Source organism: Filicampus tigris, chromosome 17 (genome assembly GCF_054856515.1).
Source record: "Filicampus tigris isolate MCC_2025a chromosome 17, RoL_Ftig_1.0, whole genome shotgun sequence".
Taxonomy (NCBI): domain Eukaryota; kingdom Metazoa; phylum Chordata; class Actinopteri; order Syngnathiformes; family Syngnathidae; genus Filicampus; species Filicampus tigris.
In genome coordinates, this window is record NC_141233.1 from 6,003,529 (window position 1) to 6,018,044 (window position 14,516).

At 46.6% G+C, this 14,516-nt stretch overlaps 2 protein-coding genes across 2 annotated transcripts; one reads left to right on the forward strand and one right to left on the reverse strand.

Annotated features, from left to right (window-relative positions):
- The first annotated feature begins 324 nt into the window (after window positions 1-324).
- Window positions 325-9,214, forward strand: kl (klotho). Its single transcript, XM_086012905.1, has 13 exons — window positions 325-1,161; window positions 2,646-3,076; window positions 4,022-4,101; window positions 4,168-4,330; window positions 4,862-4,967; window positions 5,519-5,665; window positions 5,992-6,227; window positions 6,383-6,578; window positions 6,646-6,824; window positions 7,305-7,412; window positions 7,492-7,597; window positions 7,895-8,021; window positions 8,754-9,214. The coding sequence occupies exons 1-13, from the start codon at window positions 325-327 to the stop codon at window positions 9,086-9,088; spliced, it is 3,051 nt and encodes a 1,016-aa protein (XP_085869031.1). The 3' UTR covers window positions 9,089-9,214.
- Window positions 9,215-9,604: 390 nt separating this feature from the next.
- rfc3 (replication factor C (activator 1) 3) lies at window positions 9,605-13,153 on the reverse strand. The gene is made up of 9 exons (XM_086012906.1): window positions 12,963-13,153; window positions 12,198-12,335; window positions 12,026-12,093; window positions 11,732-11,829; window positions 11,477-11,658; window positions 10,836-10,972; window positions 10,516-10,614; window positions 10,282-10,351; window positions 9,605-9,858 (listed from the first exon to the last, which is right to left on the reverse strand). The coding sequence occupies exons 1-9, from the start codon at window positions 13,047-13,049 to the stop codon at window positions 9,667-9,669; spliced, it is 1,071 nt and encodes a 356-aa protein (XP_085869032.1). The 5' UTR covers window positions 13,050-13,153; the 3' UTR covers window positions 9,605-9,666.
- Between the last annotated feature and the right edge of the window lie 1,363 nt (window positions 13,154-14,516).

Sequence of the window (14,516 nt, forward strand, 5' to 3'; positions counted from 1 at the left end):
AATGTGCTGGCATAATTAAGCCAACCCCGTACTCCTCTCATGAACGCCTACTGCACCACCTGTGTCACAACAAACATGGATACGAAGTATGATTATTAAACAAAAGAATCATAATTAAGCCAATGCTATTTTTTCACCCATGTTAATTTTGTCTGAAAGCATACTTTTAAAGTGTGTGTTTATTATTTGTTTATTTTTTATGGCCAGAATGACACAAGCACCTGCCACCAATAATAATAATAGATAAAAAGCTTCACCAGGCACTTAGTCTGCTGCGCTTGTGCTGCTTGACATTTTCCCTCCTGTCAGCTGCGGTGCAAATAAATGATTGACCGAAGGAGCGGGGCCCCTTCGCCCGGCCTCCTCCACCTCCGCACCCGGAGGAGCTCAAACGTCAAAGCGTCCGCGGGCATGGCGCACCGCAGCTCGGCTCTTCTAGCCTGCCGCTGGGCGCTGCTGGCCGCCTGTCTCGCCGCCTGCCCGACCCGCTCCTCCGCCAAGCCCGGCGCGGGCCTTCGGACGTGGGCGCGCTTCGACAAGCTGCCCTACCCGGGCGACAAGGCCTTCCTGCACGGCACCTTCCCGCCGGGCTTCATGTGGGCGGTGGGCACAGCCGCCTACCAGGTGGAGGGCGCGTTCGACAAGGACGGCAAGGGTCCGTCCATCTGGGACACGTTCACGCGGGACGGCAACCGCATGGCGATGGGCGACGTGGGCAGCGACAGTTACCACAACACGGCGGCCGACGTGCGCGCCATCCGCCAGCTGGGTGTCAGCCACTACCGCTTCTCGCTGTCGTGGCCGCGGATCTTCCCCAACGGCACCCGCGGGAGCTTCAACGTAGCGGGCGTGCGCTACTACCGCGGCCTGCTGGCCCGGCTCAAGGAGGCCCGCGTGGAGCCGGTGGTGACCCTGTACCACTGGGACCTGCCCGACGCGCTGCAGCGGCGGCTGGGCGGCTGGAGCAATCCGGACATGGTGGAGGTGTTCCGGGACTACGCCGACTTCTGTTTCCGGGCGTTCGGCGACGACGTGCGCTGGTGGATCACCATCGACAACCCTTTCGTGGTGGCCCGACACGGCTACGGCACCGGGGTGGTCGCTCCGGGCATCAAGGGCGACCCCGACCTGCCCTTCAGGGTGGGCCACATACTCCTCAAGGTCAGACGTCCCACTTTGTGATTTTATCATGATGATTATCAGCAACTGCTTTGGAATGGAATTAACGTAATATTTTAAATTGACCCAATCACATACTGTAAATTAGCTCTTTTGTTGCCACCCTAACTCATTGATGAATCTCTACTATAAGACCCTAACTTGAAACCTTAACTCAGTCTTGAAACCTTACCTTTGAACTTGTCCAAAGGTTTGAAAGTTGAGACCGTGACCTGGTCTTGAAACTCTGACCTAATCTTGAAACCCTACTTTGAAACATTAACTCCTGTTGATACCCAGTCTTGAAACGGTACCCAATTTGAAATCTTTACCATTGTTTTGAAACCATAACCAAGGCTTAAAAATTTCAAACGTGCTAAAAACGCCAAACTAAACCTGCTAAAACGCCACCCCAGTTTTCAAACTTGACTTTTAAACCTTAAACTTTGTTGAAGCCCCAATTGGAATCCTAACCCAGTTTTGGAACCCTCGTTTAAAAACCTTAAACTTTTGCATTGTTTGAAACCCTAACCTTGTCTTGAAACCTTAACCCAGGCTTAAAATCATAATTTGAAATCCAGAGTCCTAAAAACACAATCTTGAAACTGTAAAACAGGCTTGAAACCCCAATTTGAAAGTATAGCACTTTTAAAAGCCTAAATTGGGACCCTCACCCAGTCTTAAAACAGTCTTAAAACCCTAATTTGAAAACCTGAAACCTTGTTACAAATGCCAACCCAGGCTTAAAACCTTGTCTTGAAACATTAACTGAAACGTGAAACCCGTAATCCAGTTTTACAACCCTACTTCAAAACCCTAATCCTACATTGGAACTCTACTTTGAAATTCCAATACTGCTTTGAAAACCTAAACCTACATTGAAACCCTAATTTGAAACCCTAACCCTATTTTGAAACCCTTACCCTACCTTGAAAGTTACTCTTCTTTCATATCCTTCTTTGAAACCCTAACCCTACCTTGAAACCCTACTTTAAAACCCAATTGCACTACTTTGAAGCCCTACTGTGAAATCCTACAGTACTTTGAAACCCTACCTTGAAACACTAGCCCAGCTTTGAAGCCCTAACCAAGGCATGAAACGTTCATTTGGAATCCTAACTCAGGCTTGCAACCCCAATTTTAAACCTTATCCCATCTTTGAAACCCTAACTTGAGATTGAAACCCTTATTTAAACCCCTAATTTAACTTTGAAACTGTAACCCTATTTTGGAACCCTAATTTTGGATCGAAACCCTCATTTTAAACCTCAACCCCGCTTTGAAACCCTAACAATGATTTGCAAACCTAATTTCAAACCCTCACCCGGACTTGAAACCCCAATCTGACCCTAATTGAAACAAGCGGTCATCAAAGTACAGTATAATATTGATTCCAGTTGATGCTACTGTGCTGTCAATACTAGAACCACGGATAGGGTTTGAAATTGTTGTCGTCTTTTATTTCTTTTGTGGCGCGTGCGCTGAAGGCTCACGCGGCGGCGTGGCACACGTACGACCGCGACTACCGGCGGCGGCAAGGCGGTCGCGTGTCCATGGCTCTGGCGTCCCACTGGGTGCGTCCGAGGCGGACGTGCGTGGAGAGCCTGCGCGAGTGCCAGTGCTCGCTGGAGCACGTGCTTGGCTGGTTCGCCGGGCCGCTGTTCGGCGACGGCGACTACCCGGCCTGCATGAAGGCCCGCCTGGGCGCCAGGCTGCCGAGCCTCAGCGAGGAGGAGCGCCGGCGCCTCCGGGGCACGGCCGACTTCTTCGCGTTGTCTCATGGCGCCACCCTCAGCTTCCAGCTCATCAACGACAGCCTCAAGTTCGGCCAGCGGGAGGACTTGGACCTGCGCATGCTCCTCTACTGGGTCAGCGCAGAGTACGACTGGCCTGACATCTTGGTGGTGCAGAGCGGATGGTAACTGCACTCTCCCTTTTGACCTCTGGCGGCTTCTTCTCCTTTTGTGTCACTCTTGTATCGCAGAGGTAGTATTTCCCCTTCGAGAGTAAGTTAAGCAGAGTAATTGTTAAGGGCTGCGGCAGGAGATGCAGTGGAACAATATTTCGAGTAATAAAATAATATTTAAAGGAATAAAATAATCGAGTAGTTGGGAACTGGATTACTTAAGTAATGAATTAGTAGTTCAAGTAATAATCAAGACTTGGGCAGAATTGAAAGTGATTGAGTAATGGGTAAAGTAGTTATAAATTCAGGATTGGGGCAGTAGTTAATGTCATATTTTAATAAAGACAGTCATAGATTGGGATAATATTTTAAATAATGATGTAATACTTATTGTAATGTTTAATGAGTGGCCCATGGTGAAAGTAATAGAGGAATAGGTCAAATAAGATGTTAAGATCTTGCGGAAATAGCTAGAGGAATATTTAAAGTAATAAAGCAATGAGAATGGGGCAATAAGTTAAGGAATGACGTAAAAGTTAAAGTAATCGAGTAACTGTTAAAGTAATTGTTAACGATTAGGTCATATTTAAACAGGTTAATTAATGGTCAAAATAAGAAAGAAATTAGAAGTAATCGTGATAGCTAAGTACTAGAACAACGAGAGTAATATAGTACCAGCAGTTAGGGCAACAGTATCGCAAAAAAGTTCTAGATTGGTGACAAGAGTAATTGAGCATTGGTTAGGTAATTGGAAAGAAAGAGTAGTAGTAAAAGTAATGTAGTAGTGCAAAAGTTAAAATGATACTAGAGTACTAGATGAAGTAAGAGTAATAGTTTCAGAGTTCAAGTAAAAAGAACGGAATAAGTGCAAGCGACGGAGCAACGGCATGTCGTGTTGCATGTTGCCGTGACGCCCGCGCCTTCCAGGCGTGTTGTCGTGACGTTGCGCGTTTTCAGGTACGTGTCGGGCAGCACCAAGACTCAGGACCCCAAGCATATGTACTACTTGAAGAGGTTCATCGCGGAAGCTCTCAAATGTGAGTGCCGGCGCACGCCGCGCCTTCCACGTCGCTGATCACGTATGTGGCGGCTGGTGCGCGCAGCCATCGCGGTGGACGGCGTGAAGGTGGTGGGCTACACGGCGTGGTCACTGATGGACGGCTTCGAGTGGCACCGCGAGTGCGGCATCAGGCGGGGACTTTACTACGTCGACTTCAACACGCCCGAGATGAAGCGAGAGCCCAAGACCTCGGCCACCTTCTACAAGTAAGCGCGTGTGTGTGTGTGTGACCTTGACGCGCCAGATCATGTGCTGAGTCACTATAGAGGAAGTCATCCTTGTTTCTTTTAGTCAGCACTACATCTCATTAAACATTCACAGCGAGTTCATGATTCACCTTTTCACTCTTCAGTTACTTTGTATGCCCCCTCTCAAATTTTGCTGAGTTCCATTAAGTTCATCAAACAACTGAAATCAAGCGTTTTCTCCACGTGTCAATGAGTCTCTTTGGCTCACTTCCTTTTATTTGACCTAATACTCTACTCTTACTGAATTACTCAAACTTGTCTTATTACTCTATTACTTTACTCTTACACTTTAACTCAGTGACTCTGCTATCACTATATTATTTTAGCCGTTACTCTACCGCTTTAGTTAGTGAATCCAATCCTGAACTATTATTGTATTGCGTTGTATGACTTTTATACATTTCTACTATTACGCTATGTAATTATTATTCTGTTTTGTGTCGCGCGTGTTGCGTTTGTGCTCTAACTGCTGTTAGTAATTGCCACTAGAAATGTGATCCAGAGAAACGGTTTCCCAGAGCTTCCGGAGAACCGTCCTGCTCAAGGAGTTTTCCCGTGTGACTTTGCTTGGGGGGTCTCTGCCAATTCCATCCAGGTACTGAGGGACTGAAAGATTCGTCAACAAACTCATTCCCTGAATCAATGTTGAACATGAACTTTTGTTGGTTTTAGAGCAAAATATCGACTTTTTAATCAACATTTTTTTTTTTCACTGTTTTATGAAAACGTATTGTTTTTACTACGAAATATAGCATATTATCGAAATGTATTGCTTTCGGACAATTTTTGTTAACTACAATTTGCGTTTTACTAGAAATGCACCTATTTTTTTCATGCTCAAGTCAAAGCCCTGTGTAATATTAAAGTAGTGCTTTGGTGTCATCTTGGTGCAGCCGTTAGCCCTCTCTCGTGAAAAAAAAAAAGTGCCTGGCTACCAATCTTGGAGCATCTATAGGCAATTATTATACAGGTACGCCTTTTTGGGGGATGTCAAGTACTCACTGATTCTCACTATGCGCAATAGGGCTCTGTTCCGATCCCCTGCAATTTTTTACCACAAAAATACACTACACTTACCCAGTTTTTGTACTCAAATGAAGTGTCTTGTTCATGCACGTGTATGTTCTTGCTGCTTTTGTGAGCCAGGTGGAAAGCTCCCCCAGTCAGTTTGCGGACCCCAATGTGTACGTGTGGAACATGGACGATGGTGAGCTGACCCGACTGGAAGGCCTAGTAGCGCCACCTACACGCCGTAACGCACACTGCGCCGACTATGTTAGCATCAGACAGCAGGTGAGGCTCAAACTGTAGTTGTTTTTAAGGTGCTCTATAAAAAATTGAGTTTTATGGTTAAATAAAAATCATTTGTGAAAATGTTTTGGCAAATTCAGTCCATAGTCTAAGAAATAGTCTAATACAGTCTTGAAGGCGTTATGGTAAAATGTGTCAATATTAGAACTAGACCTTGATTTAGACCAGTTTTCATGTGAAGGGTATTTCTTTTCTCTCCTTATTTGGAGTTAGCCCACTCTCGCTCTCACCGGTTCAATTGCGGTGACTACCACATGCGTACCAGTGTAATGTCACACTTACTGTGTGTTAAATGTTTCTTGTGTCAGGTGGATGAAATCCAGGCAGTGGGCGTGAGCCACTTCCACTTCTCCCTTAACTGGTCTGCGCTGGTGCCGGCGGGCGACGTGGCGCGGCCCAACGCCACCCTGCTGGGTTACTACCGCTGCTTCAGCCGCCAGCTGCTGCGCGCCAACGTCACACCCGTGGTCACCCTGTGGCACCACACGCGCCAACGCAGCAGTCTGCCGCCGCCGCTCGACACTGCCAACAGGTGGCTCAACAGGTACTTGACTAGTTCCCATGATGCAACGGGCCTAAACAGCACAGTCGGGAGAGATGTGAAGGTCCGCGGTTCGAGCACGGATTTTGATGCATGACTTCGGGGAAGGATATTTGTTGATGACAAATGTCGTATGCAATGTGTCGTGTTGCGTTCAGGGAGACTCCGGGCTTCTTTGCCGACTACGCGCGCCTGTGTTTCCGTGAGTTGGGCGAGCATGTGAAGATGTGGATCACGCTCAACGAGCCCAACGACGAGATGGTGAGCTACCAGGAAGCTCATCAGATGCTGCGAGCCCACGCTCTTGCCTGGCGCGTCTACGACCGAGACTTCAGGCCCGCTCAGGGCGGTCAGGTCAGTGCCCCGCCCGGGCCCGTCTAGGCACGCAGTGTTCCCATTTTCACACGGGTGTTGTTGTCAGGTGTCTCTGGCCCTGCACATGGACTGGGTGGAACCGGCCTTCTCGTTCAGCCGCGAGGACGTGGAACCGGCCAAGAGGGTTCTAGACTTCCGAGTGGGATGGTTCGCCGAGCCGATCTTTGGCAGCGGAGATTATCCTCAGGGAATGAGGCGCTGGCTGCGACAACTCAACTCACTTGAGTACACCATCAATGCAAATCACTCCATACTGTGGGATTATTTTTTAGAAAACTCAGCCCCCAAAGCCAGTTTCAATTAGCCATGTGAAATTTGGTAGACACGTCTATCATGAGTAGAACCACAAAAAGTCTCAAGACCCCATGTCTGTAAAGGCACAGGAAGTCAGCCATGTTGATTTAAGCAGCCATTTTTTTCCCGAAAGTTTACCCAGGAAATTCAGAGCTTGAGCAAATGTTTTGAAAATTCAGCCCTCTGTGTCCGAAAAGACAAATGAGCAAGTCTGCCATTTTGGTTTGCGGCAGACATTTTAGGGTTGGCAGCAAAGTCAGAGCTTGAAATTTCAGCCCTAAGGCCACTTTGACATGTAAAACAAAAACTGCTTGAGATTCTCTACTAAATTTCTACCTTGTATTGTAGACAGACGGACAGACAATGCTAAATTGCCAAGACTTTTGATCATTGTGGTCGGTTGTTTTGCAGACTTCCGGTGTTCAACGAGGACGATCGGCAGCTAGTGAAGGGCACGTACGACTTCTTTGCCATCAGCCACTTCAGCACCGAACTGGTGACGCACGCCAAGGAGGACCCGTAAGAGCCAACGGGCGCCGCCGGCGCGTGGCCAGCGCGCTGACGTGCACCGTGTGATGATCGCGCGGTGCGTCCGCAGGTACACGTACACGTCCGAGCTGGAGGTGCAGCACATGATCGACACCACATGGATCAAGTCGCCCCGGCCCGTCGTACCGTGGGGCCTGAGGAAGGCGCTCAACTGGGTGAGGTGGAAGCTTTTATTTGACTTTTTTTTCCCCCCACCCTAAAATGGTTTGATTAAAATGTGTGTATTCATTATTTTAGATATAGTATGTAGTATTTTCAGGAAAAATGTAGCATTTATGAGATCAAATACAGGTTTAATGACAAAATGTTGTGCTTAATGTAAATGCATAGTGATATAGAGTCTATATTATAGATTACATACCCAGCCGGCCACAAAATGTTGGTGAAGTGTGTACGTAAGAGTGCCATCTAGTGGCATTGGGAATAAGGCTTCACGATGAATGAAATCGCAGGTGAAGGAGCACTACCCGCACGTGTCCGTTTACGTGATGGCCAACGGCGTGCAGGAGGACCCGGCCCGCTTCAAGGATAGCCTGAGGGTCTTCTACGTGTACAACTACATCAACGAGGCACTCAAAGGTGACGTCGGCGACCGTCTAATGATTACACTAGCCTGAGGTCACTGGCCGTGGACGCAAACACAAACGTCAAAGTTGCTGAACTCTTGTCAGCCGCACTCAACCTAAGCATGTGACTCGCTTGTTTATCTTCATTTCTTCGGCCAACCAACAGAAAATGTAGTCTATACGGGATAATTAGGTGTTTATATGCCCAAATATAGTATTTTTAAGTTTTAAAAAATGTGCATATGGTAGAGTTTTGTGGCAAATTTGAGTGATTATAGGGTCAAATGCAATGTTCTTGTGGCAAAATAGTGTTTATGTGACAAAATATAGTATTTTCTAGGAAAGATTTAATGTAAAATATAGTACAGTGATGCCTTGCGGGTTCTTAAAAATGTGAGCTGTTCAGCCATTTTTTTTGGGGGGGGGGGGGGGGGGTGCTTTAACTTGCGGCAAAAATTTGAGATCACTTTTTTAGGCAAAATTGATTTTCCGACCAAGTTTTTGGGGCGGAGCTAAATTCAGTTATGAGGTGAAATGTTGCATCTTGCTGGTAAATTGCACTGTCACTGTGGTAAAAAAAAAAAAAAAAAAAAGCGTTGTTCTGACAATATGGTAAACATTATCTACCGTAACGATCTTCTGTGTGCAGTATGGCATCTTAAGGGTGTTTGTGGGATATGCAGCTAATTAATTGTGTATTTGTCAAGAATATTTGACGATTAATGTGGAATACTTTTGCCGGCAGCGTTCACCCTGGACGGCGTGAATCTGAAGGGCTACTTCGCGTACGCCCTGAGCGACCAGCGCGACCCGGGCTTCGGCCTGTACGGCCACGTGCACGAGGAGGCGGTGGTGAAGGCGTCGCTGGCCAATTATCGCAACATCATCCGCCACAACGGCTTCCCTGTGCAGGGCGTGCCCGCCCAGCGGTGCCCCCGTGCCGCCGGGCCCTGCCTCGGCTGTCAGACTCTGTCCAAGTGGCCCGTGGTGGGCTTCCTGACGCTGGTGGGCTCGGCGGCGCTTATCACTCTGGGTCTCGTTGTCTACTACGCCACCAGGAGGCAAAAAGATGCTTACTGATGACTGACAGCCTTAATATAATTGTGCTTGCATTTAGAAGCACTTGAATGTTTTTTTTTGTTTCTTTTGTAACTTATTGTAACCTAAGGTTTATTACAGTAATCTTGTGTTCTCACGCACTTTTAATTGGTGTGCTTCATTAAGCCTGTTTCCACCAAGCACTGCAGTTTGATAGCCTTTCTTTAGTGTTTCACAACTCACCCACGGTACCAAAGTACCTCACCTATATCACTTTTCGGTACAGTACAGTTGGGGTCAATGTCACTCACCTCCAGTTATATGCACTAGGTTTGCAGTATCTTGCTACATTTTAGTATCATTTTCCATTTATATTAACTCACTTTAATTATCAAGGTCCCTCACTTCCAGTTACATTTCAACAAACACAACATAGGGATGTACAACTATGGGGGGGGGACGTGGTTAGCATAGCCCAGCATAATGTAGCTAAAGAGCATTGGGGATTGCTGTCATATGTGGTGTATTTGTGTCAAGTAAATAAATGTCAGCACAATGTCAATAACAACAAATACTTTTAATGTGAGTATGTGTGGGTGTGCATTTGAGAGTGTCCGCCGTCAGAACATCATGCCATCCAGGCCGTCCTCCATGAACTTCTTGTAGACTGCCATGAACTTGGCGGTGAAGGCCTCAAGGTGGTAGATGGCCTTGTTGCCCAGCTGTAGCCGGTGCTCGTAGTACGCCGCCATGTGGGCCACCTCCGGCTTCAGGTGCCCATCGCAGTTGTTCAGAAGCTCCCTCACCAAACCCTGGAAAAGACCAGGAAGTGCTTGTTGAGAGAAGGATCAAGGTTCAGTCTTCATTAAAAAATGTGAGTAATCTATAAGTTTAAAGTGTAACCATACAAATGCTCCAAATGAAGTAAGACCAGAAATTTGATGAAAATTATGCGTTGAAGTTGTTGGTACGACTGCTTAAAAATGAGATGTGTTGGGAGCACGAGTGATGCTATGTTTATGATTGTTAAAAAAGTGAACACAAACTGGTTAAGGTCATAAAATATCGATAGCAGCGTTTTATTTTAAGACAATTCTTGGTAAGCTCTGGTGTGGAACGGACATGGAGGGCCTTAAGTTTGTCATACTGCATGTGCCCTCGGCTTTCGAACCACTTTATACAAAAATCCAGGTAATTCTAAAGGGTTCTTTTTCTTGTGTGTGTGTGTTACCTACCTTCATGATGATGTCAGCGGGGATGCAGTGAGTCAGCAGCTCGTAAAAACGACCCCGCACCTCCAACAATCTGGTCCAAACAGGGTGAGTGTTGAACTTTGGATTTTTGACTTAATGACTTAGTTTTGTGTTATGGTATGTAAAGCTAGCCGGCTAGTTTTTCTAATAAAGACCATCAGTGGGCAGCGTGTTTCATAGCTGAACAAAATGTCCACCAACTGTGGCCCCTCCTACCTCTGTGGAGTCTGCTGGCTAACGATGCTGTTGGCCGTTTCCCGGAGGAACACCTCCCAGTCGGCTTCTGTGACGTCCTGCTCCGGCGAGAAGGGGTACCTGTAGGAGGAGGCCCTCGTCACGTCACTGAGCGACAATCAACGGGCTCAATCGTGCGAGACAACTTGTAGATGTGACAAGGAAAGAGTATCACACATGTTACAGACAAGTAACACACTTCATTGTAATGTAAAGTAATAGGCAACTAACAGACACAAAGAATAAGAGACAAATGGTGGAGTAAAGTAATAAATAGACGGGCAAGCATTTGTGCGACTCACTGCTGCACCCTGCAGGCCTCGCACATTAGCAGGGCTTTGCGGAGGTTGCGCCCCGACTTGTCACTGATCCGCTTGGCCAGCTCGGGCGGCAGGAGGAGACCCTCTTTCTTGCACACCGACGTGAGAACGTGACACACCTGAGGTTCGAGAGGAAAAACACGTTTCACCTAGAGGAAGTCAACCCCGCCTGTTCACTATATGCAAAGAAAGACGCACAATTTTTTTCCCCTGTGGAAGCTATTCACTGAAAACGCACCTATTTGTGCTTATCTGCATATTGTTGCTCTTTCTCTAACGCCACAAGATGCCACGAAAACGCCCGGCCGTCGTTTTAACGCAAAACAGCATGATGGAAAATTATAATAAGGTCGAGAGGCTTCTTGGGTGGTTGACGCTAGAAATGGCAAGGCGGGTAAATTTCAAGATGCTTCTGTGTTCGTGAAAAAAAAAAAATAACAACAACATGGGATTAGGGCACTGGAAAAAACAATCACATTAAATCACAACTGCATTTTTCCCAAATTCTTCAGCCCTAATTCATTTTGAGGAGTAACATTATAAAGATGAGTTTAAAATGGCGTCAGCATCTCCAACCTAATCACAGAGCACAGATATGACGCAGACTATCTCCATGTTTTTACCTCCTCCGTGCTGGGCAGGGGAATGCGGACGGCCAGGCAGCGGCTGCGTATGGGCCCGATGACCTTGGAGGTGGAGGTGGAGCAGAGTACCAGGCGGCACGTGACCATGTACTTCTCCATGGTGCGCCGCAAAGCGTGCTGGGCGTCCTTGGTCAGGCGGTCCACCTCGGTCAGCAGCACCACTGGCGAACAAACAGACAGCAGAAGGCGACGTCAAGCGCGCCTCGGGAGTCGGGTGGCCAGTGCGAGCCTCACCTTTGAACTCTCGCTGCGTGCTGGACTGGATCTGCTGAGACTGAGCCATGGTCTTGATTAGCTCCTGGATCACCACGCGGTCCTGGTTGCCTGCATCGCTGAACGTCCATTAACATGTCAGTTTCAGGGTGTCGGGAATATTCTTACAGCTTAGGCCAGTAAACACTTTTATTTATACAAGCTATACTCAGACTTTACATTGTATTATGTAAACGATCTCATGAAAATATCTGATCAAATATTTACAAAAATGTGAGGCGTGTTTTGTGAGATTCTATAAAAGTAATCGATTACCTAGGGTTGACCTCCAAGTGGTAGTTGCTGGCTATGGTGTTGATCTCAATCTTCTTCTTTGAAGGAGCCTACAAACAAGAACAACCCACAAAGGCGAGCTCGCACTCTTGGATGGTTTCTTTTGGGACAGACATGATTTGAAAAAAAATAAATAACTGATTGTTCTTCTCACCACTATGGTCTGGTGCTCGATGCGAAGCTTCTCCACGCCGGCGCCGTAGAGCTCCCTCAGCAGACACATGATGCGAGTCTTCTTGCCTGCGCCAGAAGGACCGTACACCAGCAAGTGCGGGAAGTCGCCACATTGAACCTAAAAAAAACAACACACATACGGTTTGTGATGAATAATAACTGTTATAAACACTGTTGTACAGGTTGCTAAATCACATTTTGCCCTTATTACAAATCCATGTGAAGAAATCGTCTAGGGATTTAGAACAGAAACAGCACAAGTTATTGACTTCCCCCTAAAAAGATTTATAACTGCTTATAGATGCCACAAAATGGCGGCAAAGCACTACTTTTAACTTATAATAGTAGCTCCTCCCCTCAGTTGATCACACTTTTTTGGCCCGAGTGCACTATTTTCTTTTACTTTAGACAGGGGAAGTTTTCGGCGGACGATAAGCTAAGTGAAAGTCGGAAACTGCAATTTAGAGGTGTTCAAGCAAGAACGCCCACTTGTGCAGAGAAATAATCTCGAGGTTCGGCTTTACAGTAAAGACAACACACACCTGACAGGTGTCACGATGATACACAACAACCTATGAGGTTAAATATAAACAGAACATAATCGCGCCTCCATATTGTTCGGTTGATGTCAGAATTTAAAACAAAATGGGGCTGTTAGACAACAAGTCCATAGAAAGCGTCGAACTGTGAGAAATTAGCTTAGCAGCTATGGCTGAACTTGTGCCCAACTTTTCGCCACTCTCACCAGGTTCTTGAGTTGAGAGCCTTGCTCTTTGTGGTAGTCGAGTTTGCCGAGCGACGTGGGTCGGTATTTGTCCACCCACAAACTCATCTTTGTGCTACTTTTGCTGCAACGCTGACAGCGAGCTGAAAATCTTCCCGCGGAATGTTTTGTTGTTCGCGCCGCGACTTCCGCTTCAGCTACGGAAAGTCAGAAGGATAAAAATATCATTGTCAATATTCAGTGAATGCAGATGTCAACCGGAGACCGTGGAGAACACATGCCATTAGTTGGTGTCATTTCAACAAAACAATAACTATAAAGTACGGTAAACATGTAAAAGTAATACCACATCATTTATTTATCATTTATCATTAATAGTTGTCTCGGCCTATGTGATAGTATGTAGTGAGTGAGATTCCTGACTGTACCACTAAATGGCAGCAACAGGTTGTTTGTTCTGCAATATGTTTTATACCCTGCTTTTTTTTTTCAGTATTTTTCTGGCAACCACAGCTGCCAGTTTTTCCCTTAAAAACAACAGTTTGTTTTTATTACAGTGTAGGTACAATTTTTATTTAACTTTTATGCGTGACAAAACCTCTCCCTCATTGTTTATGAACACTCGGTCCTACTACACTACTGTATTTTAATATTAGTCAGTATAGCTATACATTTTTTTGTGTGTGTCCTTGTTGTAAAAATTATCCTGTAGTATATTAGCGCAGGATCCTATTCATTTTTATCCATCCATCCATCCATTATCGTTACCACTTATCCTCACAAGGGTAGAAGGGGAGTGCTGGAGCCAATCCCAGCTGTCTTCGGGCAGTGGGCGGGGGACACCCTGACTTGGTTGCCAGCCAATCGCAGGGCACACAGAGATAAACAAACATCCGCACTCACAATCACACCAAGGGACAATTTAGAGTGTCAAATTAACCTACCACGCATGTTTTTGGAATGTGGGAGGAAACCGGAGTACCCGGAGAAAACCCACGCAGGCACAGGGAGAACATGCAAACTCCACACAGGGAGGCCGGGCCGGTATCGAACCCACGACCTCTAAAATGTGAGGCTGACGTGCTAACCAGTCGACCACCATGCCGCCCCTATTAATTTTTAATGTTGTCCAATACAAGAGGCAGCAGTAGCTGAAAATCAATGTTTGTCTTGTGCTTGTCGGTTCACTTGATATTAAAAGTTGACTTTCTAGTGAACCTTGTTAATATTTCAACGTGTATCTCACTATGATGGTGTGAGTGCGTGTGTGTGGAAGTGTGTTGTGTTGCAAGTAAAAGCCATGCCCACGCACCTTCCCTGAGAGTAAAAATAACCCCCAGTAGGCACATGCATGTGTGCAGGAATGTGTGCAGCGCACAGGAAATATCTGTAGGCCTACTGTTGTGGCCCAAAGTGGCCAACGTGATGACTTTGGGAAATGAGGAGGGACAAGAAGTGGGCAGTGTTTATATTTATACGGCGTGTGCGTGCATGCGCGTGAGCGTGTGCGGACGTGGGCGTGGGCGTGTGCGTGCGTGTAAGTGTACGTGTGTGTGCGCGCGCGCGTGTATCGGA

Coding starts and splice junctions, on each gene's coding strand:
- kl (XM_086012905.1), top strand. CDS start 325: ATGATTGACCGAAGGAGCGGGGCCCCTTCGCCCGGCCTCCTCCACCTC. Junction 1,162..2,645: donor TGGGCCACATACTCCTCAAG/GTCAGACGTCCC, acceptor CGTGCGCTGAAG/GCTCACGCGGCGGCGTGGCA. Junction 6,228..6,382: donor GCCAACAGGTGGCTCAACAG/GTACTTGACTAG, acceptor TGTTGCGTTCAG/GGAGACTCCGGGCTTCTTTG.
- rfc3 (XM_086012906.1), bottom strand. CDS start 13,049: ATGAGTTTGTGGGTGGACAAATACCGACCCACGTCGCTCGGCAAACTC. Junction 11,830..12,025: donor CACTTGGAGGTCAACCCTAG/GTAATCGATTAC, acceptor ATGGACGTTCAG/CGATGCAGGCAACCAGGACC. Junction 9,859..10,281: donor CCGCTGACATCATCATGAAG/GTAGGTAACACA, acceptor GGTCTTTTCCAG/GGTTTGGTGAGGGAGCTTCT.